This window comes from Calypte anna, chromosome 8 (genome assembly GCF_003957555.1).
Source record: "Calypte anna isolate BGI_N300 chromosome 8, bCalAnn1_v1.p, whole genome shotgun sequence".
NCBI lineage: Eukaryota > Metazoa > Chordata > Aves > Apodiformes > Trochilidae > Calypte > Calypte anna.
In genome coordinates this window covers 9,392,362-9,412,352 of record NC_044254.1, presented here as the reverse complement: position 1 = coordinate 9,412,352, position 19,991 = coordinate 9,392,362, and the positions used below count along the sequence as shown (strand labels likewise).

Genomic DNA, 19,991 nt, shown 5'->3' with positions numbered 1-19,991 from the left:
TGCCTTTTGTGAAAACAGAAATTAGGCTCTAACTCCTGTTATTTCCATGTAATGAAAAACTGCATTTAACTGCTAATATACATTTTTAAAAGGACATTTTCTATACACCAATGGTAGAAAGAAATGTTTGCTTTTCCACAAAGTTTCCCACACATATTAGTTCTTTGTCTTTGCAGAGTGACCTGAGAGTACCTTTTTGTGCAATGCTAATAAAACCCCAATCTTCCCCCCAAAAAAACCCCTCAGCATCAATTCATTCTTATGTATTTGCTTTTGGGGACTTTGATGCTCAATAAGAGATTTTACAAGGATCTGAAGCCTCTGATGTATGAATTTGCACTTTCTGAAAGTGCTATTTAGAGACAAGTACTAACAGTGAACAGACTATTGTAGCTATACAGTATTCTCTGAAAACTATTCATGTCCAATTTACCTACTTTTCTCTTTTTATGACTGCTTCTTGGAAAATTAAGTAGCAATAAAAACTTCTTAGGAAAAAATTTCTTGCAAAAGAAAAGAGTGAATAGAATAAAAAGAAATCTCATTTCAGAGCATGCATGTGTATGACAGAGCTCCACATAAGTTTTAAACAGCTTAGGTTTCTTCAAACAAAGATTTTTTTCAAAATATTCCATCACTCCATCAACCCAGCCTCGCAGATGATTATCATGGAAAAAAAATTTTGACTAAACTGACCAAAATGGGATTTAGTAATGCAAAATGTGAAGTAATGAATTTTAGAATAAAATTCTAATGTGATCTACTGGTTGAAAGTAAGATAGAGCAGAAAATTATCATGTGTTACCTAACACATGAGCTTATGAGCTTCACACAGCTAGGAAAAAAGCAAACATAATGCTAAAATAGATGAGAAAAATAATTTCCAGTGGTGACCCAGAAGCACTGTACAAAGCAGTAAGGAGATGCCAGTCTGGATCTCTGTGTACAATTACAACCATCCATATTCAGGAAAGATGAACCAAAATCAGACTAGTCACAGAGGAAGATTATTGCATATAATAGCAAGAATGGTAAATCCACTTCAGAAGGGGCTTAATTCACTAGCCTGGGCAAAAGAAATAAAATATATCAAAAGAGCAGACGTAAGATTAAAAGAATATATTGGAGCCAAAGGGCAGTGCTGTATGAATAGACACATTGACAGGATATAAGCACATTCAGGTAGAAAAATAGAATAAGATTTAAAACCATGTAAAAAAAGGGCCCCTGCAGCAGCTGGTAAGAAGAGTACAGATTTTAAAGAGTTAGACATTTTTAAGATGGAATGAGATAAATCAATGAAAAGGACTATATAATTTCACACAATAACCAATTTCTTGGCTCACTGACATAGTGAGTCCTTTCTACTCCTGTATTCCTTACAGGAAACCTAGATTTGAAAGTTAAGTGAATCTTAATACAACCAAGACTATGGAAAACTCAGATTTATTTTTTTTTTAAATTAATTTTACAGCATTTTTGCATATCCATTTTTGTTACCTTAGTTCCAATATACAATCAAAACTCAGTGAAATTGCACATGCATCAAAAATATTATTATTTAAACACAGCAAAGATGGGCAAAGTCTTTTGAAAGTGCTTCTAGTTGCTTTAGAGTACCTTTGAATTTACTTGAGACAATGACTCACACATCTGTGTATCTCCAGGAAAGATGATGCCAGGACACCTGACAAGAATATTAAAACTACAGTTTCAAAGGTAACACGTGCTTTGTCTTATTTAAAGACAGCATCCTCAGATGCTGGAGGAATCTGCTGGTAAGTATATATGTGGTCAGACAAGGTGTACAAGATTTTTTGGGCTGTCAGTATTTTCAGCCATGCTAAAACACTAAGAAGGAACTAGGAGTTACCCCCATTCACTGCTACTGAAGCATTAATCTCTCCCCTAATCAAATACAATAGTACATATAATTGGCTGCAACATTTATGTACATGAAAATTTGTACTTTTCAAAATTCACAAGTTGAAGAGGAATGGTGCCTTTCATCTTCAAACGCCTAGTGTGCTGGAAGCTTCCTATACAGTAAGTGGTTGTGTACATGAATTACAGATTTTAGTCCTTAGCAAGTTTGTCCTTAAGTTCTTAGCAAGTCCTTGTTCATATTCCTAGATTTCTCAGGATGGTTCTGTGTACATATTCCCACGACATCAAAGGTATCATGGAAAGAACACAGGCAGAAAATGATGGGTGTCAGCTGCCAATTCATTTTACAGCTTCATGAGGCTCTCAGTTGCCAAAGGGAAGACATGACTTTAACCAGGCCACAGAGCAAAAAGCCGGATGAAGCTGCTTATCATCATAGACACCCATGATTATTGAAGAGCATTAGACCAATACATTCTAGACTATGTATTTTTGTTTATAAATTATAGAGATAACCATGATGTGAAATAAAAGCCATGGAGTGCAGCTATGCAGAGTTTGACTAACCTCTTCCATGTTTTAGAACTATAACTGCTCAGACCCACAAGAAAGCACTCACGCAGCTTCAGGAATAAGAGTTTTTCAGATAGTTTCAAGTTTCATAGTGTACAGGCAAATATGCTGCCCCAGTCAGATCTCTGATCTTAGTAAGTCCATATTAACATCAGAACATAAGATTAAGCACAATATGGTTGGACACCTTGGTTCTTATGCCTCTTGAGTATCATACTGAAGCATATTCCCTCAGAGTTATCAAACATGTTTAAACTTTTTATGGATGTATTTTTACAAGCTGAGAGACACATGAAACATACCCTCCAGTTTAACAATATCTGGACAGTAGAAGTGGATCAATGCTGCTAGAGCACAACCATCTGTACCATCCTTCAGCAGGTTCTCCACCAATGGAATGCAGGGCAGCTGCTTAAGAAATGTTTGCTCCTTTCTGTAACGAGCCTACAATACACAATGAAGAAATTCAGAGAGAAAAAGGCTGTGAAACATATGAAGAAACAGATTCATACTGTAGATTTTACACTCCATTAGTGAAAAAGCAGTACTTGATAAACAGTGGGATATTCTGTATTAAATTTTCCTAAAACTTTTCATGTTATACCTCATTTTGGCTGACATGAATAATATCTAAGAGGAAAGGAACCCATAATGCTAGTACTGTGCCTTTCCTTCAAAGCTACCCGTTTTTTATGATTTCTGTATATCATGGGGAATTAAATAACATCATATACCTTAATAAACATTCAACATTCATGATTATACAGTCGGAAATTATTTGTGTGTAAACACAATTAGACAAATCCTTAGCTGGTGCAACTTCAGTTCACTGACTCTGTGAAGTTACCACACCCAAGAATCTTGCCCAAAATTTCATTCATAAAATTGAATTTATGACAAATTGATAAAAAAGGGAATCTGTTTGATCAATTCTATTTTTAATACCAGCATGTGCCACTACATGTGCCACTCAATTATAAAAGGAAAAATTGTGAAAAACAAAATTTGCTTGATAAAGAAATAGCTGTATTTGTTGCATACAGAGATAGCTAGCTCAGAATACCAAGACAATGTTTATCTGCAGTGAATGTATTTTTCATGGGATTTTTTGGGGGGAGGGGGGAGAGAGAGGTTTCCTTAAAAAACAGTATTTGCCATTTGTTTATTTTCTATTCTTCCTGGAAAAACAAACTGAGGTTGAAGGAAGTGATCTAGATATTAATTTTTTAATATTTTGTACTAAGAATTATTTTTCAAATAGTACTGAAGTACTTTTCTATTCATTCCACAGAACTACTTATGACATTGAAGGCATTACTGAGGTAATTTTATGCTGTTTTCACTCATCTATGCACACTAAACAGGAAGCCTCCCTGCTGGGACTCTGAGAAGTCTTCATGGATGTTAAGTCTTTCCAGCAAAGCTGGAGTCAAGAGCTTCCATCTCCTACTCTCCCCATCTTTTGGCTGTGCTGGAGCAATTGCTGATGGGACTACATGGTAAAACCACTGATCCAAATACAGCATCTCTCTTCTCCGTTGTTTCTGCAGTGAATGACTGAGCAGGTCTGGAGGGGTTATGGGTGGAGTGTGAATGGTTTAAGCCAGCTCTGCTGGAAAAAAAGGCTGTGGAACCACAGACTAACCCTGAGGGCTGTACTTGTTGTCACTGATTTCTGTCAAGCATCACATGGGATTATCTTTAGTGACTGTCAGTGCCCTCTAAATGGCCTGAAATGTACAAGTCTAATCCAGCAACAGCAGACCTATCAGTTCTAAAAAACTAAAGGGTTTGTATTTGGCCCAGAGAACTTACACTTTTGACCAATCAATATTAAAATAAAACCAAACAACCTCATGCAAATCTTGATTTCATACTTGAAATGTACCAGTATTTATGTGCCAAGTATGTTGTATAAAATGAAAATGCTTTTTTTACATGTTATGGGAAATATCCACTAACAAAATCATGTTAGTGTTTCATGCATAATTAATATTATTTTCCCCATGTTATTAATACTCTACTATTTCAAACTTAATAGGCCAATTATACCTGCAGTGAAAGTTTGTTCTTTTTCATTCTATTGAATAAAATTAATTCTACTGAAATTAAGCCTATGAAATATTACAATTCATAATAAAGCAGTCTTGCACAGTAAATCTTGTGAAAAAGTCTACTGTCTCTTTAATGATGCTTTTGCTGGTCTTATGAACAGTATCCGCAGATCCTGGAAACTGTGTCATATCATTAAAGCAGACCTAGAAAGAGGGCTTAGTTTACTCTGGAGAGTATGCCAGGCATATTCAGGAAGAATAAACTTACATAACCTGATATGCTAGGTTCATTAGGACATTAACAGGTACCATGTTTTAATTTGCTTGAAAATATAAAAGAAATTGCACTGAAAAACAAGATGTGGTAATTCCACTACATTTGTAATAAACTTTCATTTGAAGAAACTCTTCCCATCAGCTGCAATGTTTGCTACTGAGTATGGATGCAGAATTGCAAAAGATGAACCTCTACACTTATTGTAGATCTCCAGTGCCTATTTAAACATAAATGTTAATACAGGCACCTTGTTTCTGAACAAACCTGATTTAACTTCTTTGAGCTCCTTCCACTTAAACAAGTCTAGGTATAGTTGAGACACTTGCAAATACAAAAGGTTAGCTAAAGATGAACAAACAGCACACCAGCCACTCTGTCGTGAGTGCTCATGTGTATTCTGACAATTATTAAAATGAAAGCTTGCATGTATTTAACCTATACTCAATAACATGTTAAAAAATTACCTCTCAGAGGAGGTTTTCAGCTGCCTGTATGCTCAGGAATCTCTCTCACTATGAAACACTTGCTGTACATAAAGGGAAGAGACCAGAATACAGGTTGAACTGTTAGAGCTGCTTGAGACACTGCCTTCCTACTATACCAGTAGCCCTTCCTTGCAAATGTATCTCTACTGAACTAACAAGCTCATACTTAACAGCACCAATTCAAGTTGTTTATGGGCAACTGGCAGGCAAATTTGAGTTAGCTTTTCAGTAGACTGAATATTTTATATTGTAATACAATTTTTATGCAATGGAAAAGAATCATTAGTAAACTAATACCTTAGGCAAAAACATCAGTTCCCCTTAAAGCCTTTTTTTTTTTTTTTTAAACTATTGCCTCCATTTAATTATGCTATCTTAATTCCAAAACAAAATTAAAGAACCATACTGTAAAGAACAGTGGATTTGGGTGTGTTACAACTGTAACAGATAAGCACTACAGACAATAGTAAACTATTCTGAATTTTAATATTAAGTAGCCTGCTGAAGACAGTACTTTTAAACGGGTTTTCTAGACACCAAATTATTTCTTGTCTTGTTTACACGCAATTCCCTTGTTATTTTAAATTCTCTTTCCAATGTCTGAACAATCTTTTATTAGTTATGACAACGATTATCAGAGGGACTGCTAGACCAGTTATTCAGTAAACCTTAGATCAAATATAGATCAGAATTAGTTCTTTGGAATTCAGACCAGACATCTAAGATTCTGCATGTACCTAAACAGCAGACTCTTTTCTTTATTTTACAACAGGTTTGGCTAGGAAAAGTCTGAATGCATTTCAAGAATGCATTACTACATGATAGAGGAAAGGAATGATAATTCCAAGGTGATACTGCTTGGAGAAAACAAACTTTATTATCATTGCATAACTCAACAATTACTTGTTATTGCTTTTAGTGAAATCGTAGTCTCACTAAAAGTAGAATTGCTGTGGGTTACTTTGTGTGGTAAAGATTAACAGCAGTCTTAAATCAGCTGAAAAATCAGGGAATTCTAGACAAATAGGTATAATGATTGCATATTGTTAATTAAGAAAACATCAGACTCCAGGTAGCATCTATAAAATAAAAGTATTTCTGCAGGCCTCTTTTTAAAAGAGAGACAGAATAAAAAAGGATGTGTTTACTGAATGCTTATGAAAAAGTAGCTTGCAAAATATCTGATAATTTGACATTGGTTAATTACAGGTAACGTTGCCTTATACAAACCCATAGAGAACCTGACTGTTTGAGATGTAATCCCTTATCCAGCATCATATCTTAGACTTATTTTTCAGAGATTACCTTATAAAATAAGCTGCTGTATAATGCACACCTTTGCAGAGCTGAATGAAATGAATGATTAGGTCGGCATGACATGGACAAAGCCATTCCCAAAATAAGCTATTTAATCAAAGTGAAGCAGTTGGGCAAACTTACAGGAACCAGTTTCCAAAACCATTTGGTAGGAGACTTCAGAGGAAGCAGTAGGAAAAAAGAATAAAAGCGAAAAGCAAAGAAAAAAAGGAATAATTTATCAGATTTCATAAATCACTTTTACAAAACAAGTTTCTTTAACATTTAATGGTAAGCATTAGTGCACTGTAACCTCTGCATTTTGAACTAGTTAGATGAAATAACACTAAAGAAATGTCTGCAGTCTTTGTAGATCAACATTTTAATTTTCCCACACAAACAGATCAATGCAGTTTTATTTCATGTTTCCACACATCTAATTGTAACCTACATATGCAATCCTACTGAAGAATTCATTTGAGACTTGAACTCATGATATCACAAGTATCAAAATGAACTCCAGCAGCACATATGGGGAAGCAGGGAAGCTAAAGCAATGAAAACAGGTATCACACACTGTAAATACAGTACCACTAACTGCAGTGAAATTTGAATTAGTTTCTTCAAGCCAAACAGTTATGTTTATAACATTTAACTATATTTTAAAACAATCATATGATAGTTTTCATAAAACCAAGAGGTACAGGCAGTTATAATTTTGAAGTGGCAAATCATATTAGCATCAGCTGCATGCTGTGCAATGACCTGAAATGTAGATTGTGTTTTGGCTACTGGCAGAGTAATTATCAGGACAGACACATACAATTCTAAACTTATATGTGATCAAAAAAATACAAAACCAAAAAGTTTTACAAATATGAAATTTGAGCTAAAAGCTTAGTTTAAAGCACAGTAATGTCAGTGAGTTTTTCTGTAACTCTACAGACTAGTCTGGCATAATACTTCTACTATTAAAAAAAAAATATTGTATAGCAGTCTTATAAATACACATAGAAAACCTCAAAAGTCCATTGGTTTCATTGTAGAAATTACAAAAATAAAAAGTCAAACCAATCACCAAGGTGCAGGGAAGAACTTTATTTTAAATGAAGAGAAATATATTCTTAAAAAGGTGAAATAGTAATTTTAAAACTACTATGGAAAAAACTGTATGGAAGCTGATTATTTTACATTGTTTTTAAGATACTGAACTTCTGAACTTAAAATACTGAACTTAAAATAACTGCAGCAATGAAACAAAGCTTTTATATGAAAAAAGTATTGTACACAGAAGGGTGTGCATTAGTTACATGACTCTTCTCCTCCATTTAACTGGACTGTTACAGTAGAGAATCCCAAAGCCACTTAGAAGAGATGAACTAGGAGATGCACGTTCATGTGTGGCTCTAGACATTTCAGTAACACCCAACCAAACCACGATAGGGTTTTGTTTCTCTTCATCCCACTGAAATATAGTCAATGTATGGAAAAGTAGATGATCTTGAAAACAAATCATCTTATTTTCAATTGCTGTCAGGAATTCTAAACCTGATTACTTTTCAGATACAAAGATCAGAGGGACTGAGATCAGACCTTGAGAGCCTATAATTCTACTTAACACTGATGGCAACATTCTTTGATTTATCAAGGTGAAGTATATTTCAGATGTGGACTCAAAAGGTCCATCAATACCTATTAATTGATAGGCCAAAGAACTACTCTTTGGAAAAAAACAGACCATTGTGTCTCATTTCCAAAGACTCTAACTGAACTAACAATCCAATACATATTTCAACCACTTGGCTGAAACTGTGGTTGAGATGACAATGAATATGCTTCAAGAGTCTGAAAAACTGAAAGTTTAAATTCAAACAGATTATAAGATTTATAAATACACACTTTGCAAAGACACTTAAAGAAAATAAAGGAAAACTCAAATCTCTTGAACATTGTAATGGGAATTCAGGGGCTGCTGAACTCTAAAAACAGGACTAAACTTTTCCCCCTAGAACTTATTAAAAATCAGCCACTGAAAAACACATTGAGCAGAGAATTCTGACTGACATCTCCCAATCTTTAAACAAAACAAAACCCACAAAAACAAAACAAAACGAAAACCCACAAAAAAAACAACCCACAAAAAATGAAACAATCCAGTCCCTCAGGATGAGGGCTTACAGTTTTTCAAGGACTTTGTTTAATCCTAAACTTTGATCATAACTATGATAAATATCACTTGGTGTAAATCCTACCTATAGTGCCAAAAATGGTTGTCATGCCCGTTATTAAATACTTGGTTCTGTTGTTTTCCTTGCACCATCATTTGTGTTCATGCAGCTATGGATTAATTGCATTAATTGGATCAAGAAGCTGATCCTGCTACAAACTTCTCTTCTTTGCAGGTTAGCTTTTGCTAGCAGCATGAATTTATGACACATTCAATTGAAAGTGGAAATATGGAGTTAGTGTTTTACCTTCACACAAGAAGTTGCATTGTTTAAACTGATTTAAAACTAAACCAAACCAAAAATGTTTAAAGAATTCAGGTCTTTAGATGAATGCTCTTATATTTGTTTCTCTCATTGATTTAGCTTATATGTACTAAGACAGTCACAAAATCACATGGAAAAATTATAGGTTTTGAAAAAAGCTTCAACCACATTGAAAATCAGTAGTTTAACCAGTGCAACTGTACATTTATTATTCAATGTATGTATTATTCAATGGAAGCCTGAAAAACAAAGCTGTCCTAAATCCTAATTCTGAAAAAAGATGCAGAGACTCTACCAGAAAAAGATGAGGTTACCACAAATCACCGGCTGATCGAGATCCACAGAAGGCTACCTGGAACTAAAAACCATACATACTCCTTTCCTTTCTTATCTTCTGCAAGAAGCTAGCAGCACAAGACAGTGAAAGAAAACAAAAGCAATCTCACGATCTGTTAATACTGTTTTTATCTATCCAGAAACAGAAAATACGTATATCTTAGTTGTATCATTTATTAATCCATGTATATTATGCTTGCAATTTTTTTAAAAAGTAGATATTTACAATTTACTGCAAAAAGGTTCACTGCAGATTTTTAACAAGATAGAAAGGTATTAATCTGGTATGTTTGAGGATTATGATCAAACTGTTTCTCAAAACTGATAAATTTATTAATTTATCACAGTAGGAAATTATGAAGTAATAAAAAAATCTGCTCATTAACTTTGTTTTACCTTTTAGGAACATAATTTCACTGCTTTTTGGCACAACTTAAAACCTAAGAAAACCTTTTCTTAATGACTAGAATGATCTCTTCTTCCCATGTTTGTTTGGCCATCTCTCTACGTCATCAGAAGAAGCATTCTTAATTTATATTTAGTCCAGGTTCAAAACCTGACCACTCCTTAAAACATCTGAAGCTTAAATATCTGATGGTGTTTGGCTATATTAGAAAGGAAATTGCTAAGTTTATTAAATTTTAGACTGGAATAATCACCTTCTGAACTGCTTACTGTGTTGGTAATAAGGAGAACCTAAATTACAAAACAGACCACCAACCTGAAAAAGCATGGTGGAAAAGAGAAAAGAGGCATAGTGAAACATTCCAGTTCCCTTCCATGCTAAGATTTAAAATACAAATAGAAGCAGCAGTTGGGAGTTGAAAACAGAGACAGGAAAATTTATTCTCCAGATTTCTATGCCATTATCACTATTGAACACAGATCCAATTTTCCATATCATGATGGAGGCATCAGGGTCACACCACTACTGTAAAAAGTTACATTTTCTTTTGCTGAGTTACATGCTTACTAATTAGCCTTCACCATTCCTTATGCTTAAAAAGAAACAACAAATCCAAGAACATTCATTGCACTCATTCTTTTTGAACCTGAACTTCCAACCTACTCAGGTAATCTGCAACTCCTTCAGAGTAGCAAGAAAAAAAACCCAGCAGCTTACATGAAAATAGACCAGAGACACCTCTATGATTATAGCCTTGCACTAGCTGGGAAATCTGTTCTGCATTCAAAAGTACAGGGATAATACCAAAGAGTCCAAACTCTTTATAAATTCCCCAATAATAATTCTATCATCATCCTATTAATGATCTCATTCTGAAGCAAGTACTTTTAGAGAGTCAGGAACTCTGTGCTATCCTGATCTATTTTGATGGGTGGAACACAACTTGAGTTCCACAAAAAAAAGGGAAAAAAACCTGTTAGGAAAGGGCATCAAATCTAAGTCTGGTCTTATACATAAAACCCTGTAATCATGAAATATTTTGGATCATAGCCAGAGCACTGATTCCCATGATGCCACACACAGATTTCTTTTTTGAGATACATACAATACACAAGAAAACGTTAAAAATCATGAACAAAAATGTGGGGGTCTTTTTCATATCAGATCTGACTACAGTTTTCATTAATTAGAAAGTATTAATTAAACTTTATAAATTCCTTAGGAACACAACCAATGTTTCCTCCTTTGTCAAAAAGCACAACTGTGCAACTCTTAATGTCACATTTAAATGGATATTTTTATTGAAATTATAAAACTAGTAACAGATTGACTCAATACTGAAAGTTTGCTTTTTTTTTTAACAAGCAGTTAAAATTTCAATGCCTGTAAATGTGTATTTACTTATACATACTGCATGCATATTGGTTTTTGTTTACAGATAAATGCTTATTCTTGTATAAAATATTTTAACTTCTACACCTACCTTTTGACCTCCAGCAGATTCTGCACTGTGATGCTCTTTTAGTTTTTGTTCCTGTTCCATTATGTCTTTCAAATGCTCATTTACCTAGTGACAAAATAGTTTATTCAGTGTTTTGTTCTAAGAAACAAGTCATAGAAATTTTAAGTTTTCAACAATTCTATGAATCAATACCACTGATTAACTGAAAAGATTAAACAAATATTTCAGACTATAGTTGTGAAGCTTTATCAGTAAATGTCAGTTTCAGATGCAGACTGGGGACACATACCTGTCAGCTTTATGTTGTACAAACTAACTTGTTCCTTATTATGTCTGATTAACAGTGTATCCTTGTTACTTGATTTAGTTATCCACTGAAGGCAGACGTCATAACTTCAAGCAATGTGTGTTGAAATACAAACAGAATACCTTGGTTTCAAATCATAGTAAGGTACACACTAAAATAATATCTCTAAAAGAGTAAAAAAAAGACCCTGGACCAGCTGTCACAACATCTGAACATGAGAGTGACTGCACTAACATGTCATAAGTGATGTATGTTTTAGAATTTTATTTAGAATTCCCATTTATTTGTTCCATGTAACATTTTAAAACTTAGTAAACGTGTTAAAACTTATTTCTACAAACTTTGCATTTTACTATCCATACACAGAAGATGAAGGAACAGTCTGTATCAGACAGTCTTAATATATCTACCTACATACATATCCTACCCACTCATCTCTAATCAAATCATATTTTAAAAAAATAAAAATCACAACTTGCTTTTTCAGTACTCATACCTTGTTTATCCAGTACATGACAGCATCCTCAATGTCATAAGGTACATCTGTAGCTTGGAAGAAGGATGAATACTGCTGAGTGCATGCAATCACCTTCTCAACGCTGACCATCTCTACAGTATATGCCATCATGAGAGTATCAATCATGGCCAAGTGAGCACCCTACAAAGAGAAGCAGCAATACCTAAGTAGTTTGTAAATCTGAAAGTCATTTATATATAGTTTCTGAACAGAGCCACATACATGCAAGGGCCAAAACTATAAATGCTCAAAGTTTTCTGTCTGGTTGTAAGTTTCTGAAAGACAAATGAAGATGAACATACACAACAGATCTGAGAATGCAATGCTAAGAACCCTTTGAAAAAAAGGCTAATGTAAATAAAAGTAACCTCTGTAAAAAAAATTAACACCAAAATAAAGAACTGGAAATGGAAAGAATAAGTAATTTTAATGATTCAAACATTACATCACTTCTAACTGAGATAGAAATCTTTTAAATTTCAAACCCTTGTTAGAACAAAACCCGTGTCTGATCAATGTTAGTTGTACTGGAAATAAAAGCTGAGATTGGTTGGTAAAAAATCTTCATCATAATGAAAATGCTTCGTTAATGATGTAGAAGTCTATCTATTTTTAAAGTCAGAATCCAGAAAGAAGACATAATTACATCTTAAGCAAAAAAACCCAACATGATAGAAAATACTGTTCTTTCAGTAAACTATTTTATACACATGCACAACCACCTTTAAAATAAGCATATGTTGATAAATAAAACAGCTTCAGTTAGAAGAGGAGGTATGTTTCTCCTGGTGGTGCTATGTATTGAAAGACAATGGTCATTTCATCATTTGTAATCATTAAAACTAACAAACAAACCCCCAAACCAACAGTAATCAAAGAAGAAAACAACCAGGACTTACACTAGATTCTTCTAATTGTATAAGAAAATTATGGCCCTTTGAAGTGGCAGTGCCCAAAGCTAAACAGATTTGCCTCTGCTTCATAGTAACAACAAAAGCTTTTAAGTATTAAGCAACATTTCCAGTGACCCAGAACAGTTCCCAAAGACAGTACGTTTTAAAACATGGCCTTTAATCACAGCTCACAATGCAGACCCCAAACACTTGTTAACACCAAGACTTCAACACTATAAAGAATATTCATATAAACATCTCACAAGGTAGCTATAACAGCCATGGCAACAACAATGAAGAATGAGTCACACAGCAATATCCCAATTATTATAGTTAAGGTAGTACAGGCACATGATTTATTCCAGAATTCCCAGAAGGAAAAAGATTAACAGATCCAGAGTTTGTGCTGTCCATACTGTTTGCATCACCAAAGTGATGATGCTGGCCTCAGAAGCAGGCAGCAGCACATGCCCTTTTTTTAAAATGCAGGTGTTTTGTTTGACAGAAAAAGGCAAACTGGCCTCACTTAATCTACTGAAGACACTAACAAAACTGTTCCTGACAGTCAGCCTTCCTGGGATGAGCCTATTCTAGTTGGACCCTGGATGTGACCTCAGAGCTTTCTGTCTGCCACACACTCCATCCACACAATAAACAGAACAAGTAATGCAGCTTGGCTAGGAACCAGCATCTCTTCACTCATGCCACGTTTGACAGACTTAATTAAACTGAACTCTACACCATAGTCCTCTGCCTTACCAGTTTATCTACACACCTTTCATCAGCAACTAGTGATCAAGCTCTAGGGTGCCACTGAAGGAAAGAGCTCAGGATCTGAATTCTTGCCACCCAAAATATTTACAAAGAAGAGTTTATTGCCTATGACCAGCCTCTTGAGGAACCTGCACTCCAATGTGAAATCTGGCAATTCTACACATAGACACAAGAGTCATTCATTTGTTGTCCCAGAAATGCAGTGTAAAGCAGTTCAGATAGATTACTCCTGTAAAGTCCCAAAACCTTGTGAGGGATTGCAGAGGCTCAGTCAGCCATACAAATACATGCAGTTCTGAAGGGGATTCCAACTCAGATTGCGGAAGGGCAATTTAGCAAGAACAAAACAGAAGGAAGAAGTGAAGACTTGGATTGTCTACAGTGTGCAGGGTTAATGGCTCTAATAGTCTTGCCTTCCCTGTACCTCTGTTGCCAAATCTGAATGGCACCTGGGTTAAAACCTTGTGCCATTTCCACAACCTCTCCAGAAAACTAAGATATTAAAATAGCAAGAAAATGCTGGATTTGCTTTTTAAAAGGAAGTAGTGCACCAAAAATGTTTTCCAGCACTCTCATGGAGTGCTACCACCAGAGATGTGCCAAAGAGTCATCTGTGCTGATCCAGAACTGCCCAGACTGCTGCCTGCTCAAAAGGAGCGTTTCACCCCCTGCCTCAGGGGTGGACACATTTCCACTTGAGGTCTGACAACCAAGGTAGCTCCAAGCAGGTTTGGAAACAGAATCTTCTTCCCAAGCTGGTGATCCATGACTAGCTCACCGGCTGCTCTAAGACCAATCTGCAAGAAAAGCAATCACTGGTGACTCTCCTTAGAGGGAAACCAGAAGCCTTCAAGTCCTATGCTGGGTCACCAGTTTCTCTGCAACACCTGAGTGTGCCCATGAAGTGCCTGGCCAGTGTAGAGAAAGCCACTGTTGCTGGAGCTACTGATAAGCTCAACACAGTGTAAATGCAATTAAAAAATTATTTACAGCTAGCTGGCTGAGTGCCATTTTCAATGTTTCTAGCAAATCATCAATGAACTGCAAGCTATTTAAGCAAACGGAGGGAACTATGAAAGGAATGACCTTACATAATACTCCATATTATCAAAACAAAGTGTAATAAAATTTTACCCACACTGACTGGATCCATGTTACATGTCCTTATCTTACATAAGTTATCAAATACAAGCATTTTCTGAGTCTCAAAAATTACTCCAAATTATTTTCTTTATAATCCAGGCAGGATGCTCAAAAGGAGATTTTTTTAAACAAATAATAAAAAGAATGGGTCAAATGCTATTTTTCCCAGTTAGCAAAAATCTTTCTTTTATAATAATTTCTTTACAAATAAAAATATTTACAACTAATAACATCTATGGGCTTTTTCCCCAGAAAATTGCAAACAACCAAATAAGTACATAACGCAGCATATGTAAAATAGCTGCTTGGGTTTTTTTTTAAAAAAAGGAGCAAGAGAAACAAAGAGAAACCTACTTATTCCACATACAGAATTACTGGGTTTCTTCCACTCACTCTGAAAAGAGTCAAGACAAGCTGCATTCTTTTACATCTTCTCATTCACTATGCTCAATAAGACTAAATTAAAAACTGCACTACAAAAATAGTATCCTACTGCTCCAAATAACATGGATTTACCAGCATAACTGCTGAAGTTCTTAAAGAAAGGTCCATTTTTGTACATCTCACTGAACAGCATATTTTAAGTCCAGCTAAAAAAGCAAGAGGGAGAGGTAACTCTTACTAGTTGGATCTGCAATTATCCCAAATGATGCCACAAGGATTTAAACTTTCCTATCAGAGGAAGAAATACATTCCGAGAGGGAAAATACTATTATGAGATGGGCAGAAACTAGGACCAGCTGCTCAGCACTATCTTCTTCCTCTGGATAAAGCCCATAACACAATGCCTGAAGGAACTTCTCAGGAACTGTTGATGACTGGTACTAAGATGGTAGTATAAACGATGCTATTTCCTGCAAGATGTTAGCATCCTGACACGAAGCATAAAAAAATCCAAGGCAGGATTTCATGCCACCACATTCCTCTCACATCCAAAACTACAGCAAAGTGTACTTGAAATAAGGATGCATGATTTAAAAAATAACTAAAATAATAATTAAAAAATGAGCAGCATATCAAACAACAGAATAGCGTACAAAACCATTATAAAAATATCTTTTTTAAAATTTCAAAATTCAACACGGCAGCAGTGAACAACTGAGGAAGCAATACACAGATATACTCTAATGTAGGTTCCACAGCTTTATTTTATACTGCTGTATTGTACAGTAAGAAGCTTATTGAACTTTAAAAGAAAAATTATTTTGAGCATGACTGCTAACGCTTTCTCTGTCTGCCTTACCTTTGATTATGGAGTTTGCTCTACCTCCAAGTCACAAACAACGTCATTAAAAAGTGTACTAAGAAAAAGGTGTATATGATACTGTGCGCTTATTACAGATAGCTCTTACATTATTACCTAGCTTCTAAAGACATTTCCCATATTTCATTAAACAACATTCAAGACAATAGTTCTCTTTTGGACTTCCCCTATAGAAAATCACAGACAAAACCATTTCTCACTATGGTGCTTGAAGAGAGGGACAGAAAGACAGGAAGAACACAGAGGATAATTGTCATCCTCATGCTAAAATAAATCAATCACACTTTCCTTGAGTCTTTTATTCAAAGAATAGTTTTACTATGTTTTGGAGATTTGGTCTTTGACAGAATATGGCTTTTGTAAGAAGAAATATGTATTTCTCTTTGTATGGAAATTGATCATGCTTCAAGATTTTTTGGCAATAATTCTGTCAAGGAGTTTAATCATACATAAAAAAAAAAAAAGTCTTCACACTCACACTTCTCACTTGTACAATAACCACACATATTTCTATCTAAACTGCCTAAAGATTTTGCCTACACTAGAACCAGCATTTGAGCAAAGAATAGAGAAATAAACTCCCTACAATTAGCTGGGATAATATTTATAACACTTTCATATTAGCTATACATGTAACAAACTGTTTCTACAGGCTGAAAACAGAGGTTTTGGATCCAGATATTGCTCACAGTAAATAAAAAGCAGTAAATTGTGTTAGTTACTTCAGTTAAGTACAGAGTCAAGTCCATGGCCTTGATGAAACTTACTCTTAAGACAGTACACACAAGTAAGCACTAAGATTACAAATATAGTGACTGGTGTATTCCTAAAAGTAACTGATCTGTTAATGCTAACTATGTAACATTTCTTAAATTGAAATTCCCATTAATATGCTCTTAGGCCTAATTCTAAAACAACCTTGAATTGTCTAGTTATTCCTGTCCTGAAACGGAATGATCAAGTTGCATTACCTCCATATTGCATTTTCATGAAGAACAAGTGCTTGACTCTGATAAGATGCTTGTTAAGCAAGAACAGGCATTACTGAATCACATTAAATGCATCCTAGCAGGTTCTGTATGGTAAAGGGAATGGTTTTATACTTTCAGTATATATTATTACCTTCTGCATTTGGTTAACTTCTTAGTTAGTATTCAATTATATGAATATCTCTAAAATACCATTGTTTACTGACTATACACATCTGACACAAGAAATGTAATTTGCTTCTAAAAGAATATAGTAAGTATAGATGCTTGCTGAGTTAAGCATTTTGATAGCCCTTCATCCACCAAAGGTTTCCTCATTATGCTTGTTAGAGAACTTAATAATTTGATCTATTAACTCATTCCTAATTAAATACTTAACACAGATACCCATGTTCTTTCTGAATCACTAACCAAATGAGACCTTGCCCTGCTACAGGTCAAAGCAAAACAAAATGCTTGCACGACATGCACAGGAATCAATAATCAGCAAACAGTGCTCATCACATCATTTTTATTTTGTCATATTTTAAGGTTTCATAGTACCTACTACAATTTTTTTCCCCCTACTACACTTAGCAGATATTCCAGAAGTTGTCTGTATGCTATTTACTGGAAGAATCAAGTGTTTAATGATAAAATCCACAAAGGCGCTTCAGTGCCTTTATGCCAAGTACTTCATGTTTCAAAAGTGAAACATGAAGGACTTGGACAGGTCAAACTGAGAAATTAACATAGGATAATTGATAACAAGATAGTTATACATGTTTAAATAAACAGCACCAGCCTCAAACTTCCAAGAGTATTTTGGTTTTGCAAGTAATGAGGGATTTTCCTAGATCACACCTGTCAAGTCCCACCCAGATAAACCAGGGAAAAAGTCCTTTATAAAAAGTTTATTTTCTGTTACATGCACTGTCTCCTTGCTCTTAAGCTCTGGATATTTAAACCAAGAAGACAATCTCTACCAGTCTTTAAAGAATACACAAGTGGGAAAAAAAGAAACAGGGCTTTAGTTATAAACCAGCTGTGTTCGTATGTAAATAAGAAGTAGTTTCTTCTTCCTGACTCACTCATACCTGTATAGTAATATTATAAAAGTGGTGGTTTAACTTCTCTGGCAGCCCAGCTTAACCACCTCCAGAGGCAGCTATCACCAGGAAGTATACAAGCCTGTTCACCTTAAAACATCTGCTAAAGGAACACAGCCTTAGGAGAGCTGGAGAACTACCACTTCCTCTTGGAGAAGCAGGAGCAGTGACAAGACAAACTGGGTTGCTGCGGAATTCGGTGTGAAGAGTTCATGGATGGGTGAATTGCTATACATACTGAAGAGAGGAAGTCAGAAAGGGAAAGAGCGAAAATAGACTGTCCCAAAATAAAAATATATGTAGGGCCGGGAGATTTCATGAAGATGAGAGTGGAAGAGACAAGAGAGGCACATCATCTGCAATGCATGACAGCCTGGCACTGTATCACAGCATGCTACAGGTCCCACTGCACTGCTCAGTACAGCATCAGAGCAGACTACTTTCAACATTGTTCAACACAAACTTTTAATTGCTGCATTTCACAGTTAAACACTGAAAGCCATTTCGGAATGTCGGCTTTTGTTGCTTAGGTAACTGATCTAATTAGCTTTCTGACTAATCTGTGCTCCTGTTTTGCCTCTCTATGAAACTAGTTAAATTACTCTCACTTTACTTCACAATCCTTAAAAGGTTTAAAGGATGGATGTAAAAGACCCATCTGGTAGAAGTCACGACATCAACTTGATATTAATACAATAAATTATGAAAATTTTGCCAAAGTAATACAGTGGATAAAATTTTACATAATTCTCAATATTTAACACATCTTTTACTGTCCAGCAACCCTGGGTTCTGAAGTAGTAAGTTCAAATAATGAGCTCTTCCCCATGCAGTACTAATAAGAGTGAGAGAAAAATGCTTTAATTACAGTGATGACCAGTACAATATGCTGTTTTTTCCAATTACTATGTTTGACACAACAGATTGGAAGGTTGATTACTCACTGCACTTCAGGATAAGTTTGACACAGCATGTAAGAAGTTTCTCATTTTCTAGAATCTGCTGCAAAGGAAGTCAAATAATACTTGAAAGAATGAACTTTGAAACCTGGAAAAACTTAGACCAACCCCCTTCCCACAGCAGGTGCAACTAGTTCGGGTTTCTCAAGGACTTCTCCAGTCAAAATTTTAATATCAAGAATGGAGAACCCAAAACTGCTTCAGGCAACCACCTAATGTCTTCCATTAGGTTAGAAGTTAGCTGGTATCCTTTTCAGCACAAAATCCCAGCCTCGTGGTAAATATATGACTAAACTAAAATGTAGAGGAAGACTCTGCTGCTGTCATTTTATGCAAATACTGTGTACTCTGTACCACTGAACTTGTATCAAAATGTTTTCTGTGTTTTGTTTTTTTTTTTTTAAACAAAGATAACCACCAAACACTGCTTTTCTACAAGCAGAGAGACAGATTTAACTGTGGTTCCCTCATTTCTCAAACCAAAAAAAGGACCAAATTATCGATGGAAAGGTCAAAAGAATCCAGGATTGCTACTAAAAAGCCTGTGACTCAACCAAAGCCCAGCTGAACTCTGTAAGCTGCCATGCTGCTGTTAAAATACAAGATCAGAATACCTTAAATGAATGTGTGAAAGATGAAGACTCTAATGCAGCCCACCACATAAAACCTAAGTTATTACAAGATGGTGTGAGGAGTTGAAAACAAACAGGATGCTGTCTTTCAACAGGGGGAAACAACTGTGAATTTTTGCTTGAAGAGTCAGTAACAAGTTCTCATATTTTCATCTGA

General features: G+C 35.2%; 1 protein-coding gene across 4 annotated transcripts in view; it reads right to left on the bottom strand.

The window, feature by feature from the left end:
* CAMSAP2 (calmodulin regulated spectrin associated protein family member 2) overlaps positions 1-19,991 on the bottom strand; it is a 79,448-nt gene that overhangs the window by 27,219 nt on the left and 32,238 nt on the right. For 2 of the 4 annotated variants that reach the window (XM_030455180.1, XM_030455181.1), the window contains exons 3-6: positions 12,072-12,233; positions 11,290-11,373; positions 6,717-6,749; positions 2,763-2,904 (exon numbers count right to left, since the gene is read on the bottom strand). In XM_030455180.1, the coding sequence (XP_030311040.1) occupies positions 2,763-2,904; positions 6,717-6,749; positions 11,290-11,373; positions 12,072-12,233 (421 nt within the window). The remainder of the gene's footprint in view (positions 1-2,762; positions 2,905-6,716; positions 6,750-11,289; positions 11,374-12,071; positions 12,234-19,991) is intronic. The other 2 variants (XM_030455182.1, XM_030455183.1) reach the window with 1 other exon arrangement.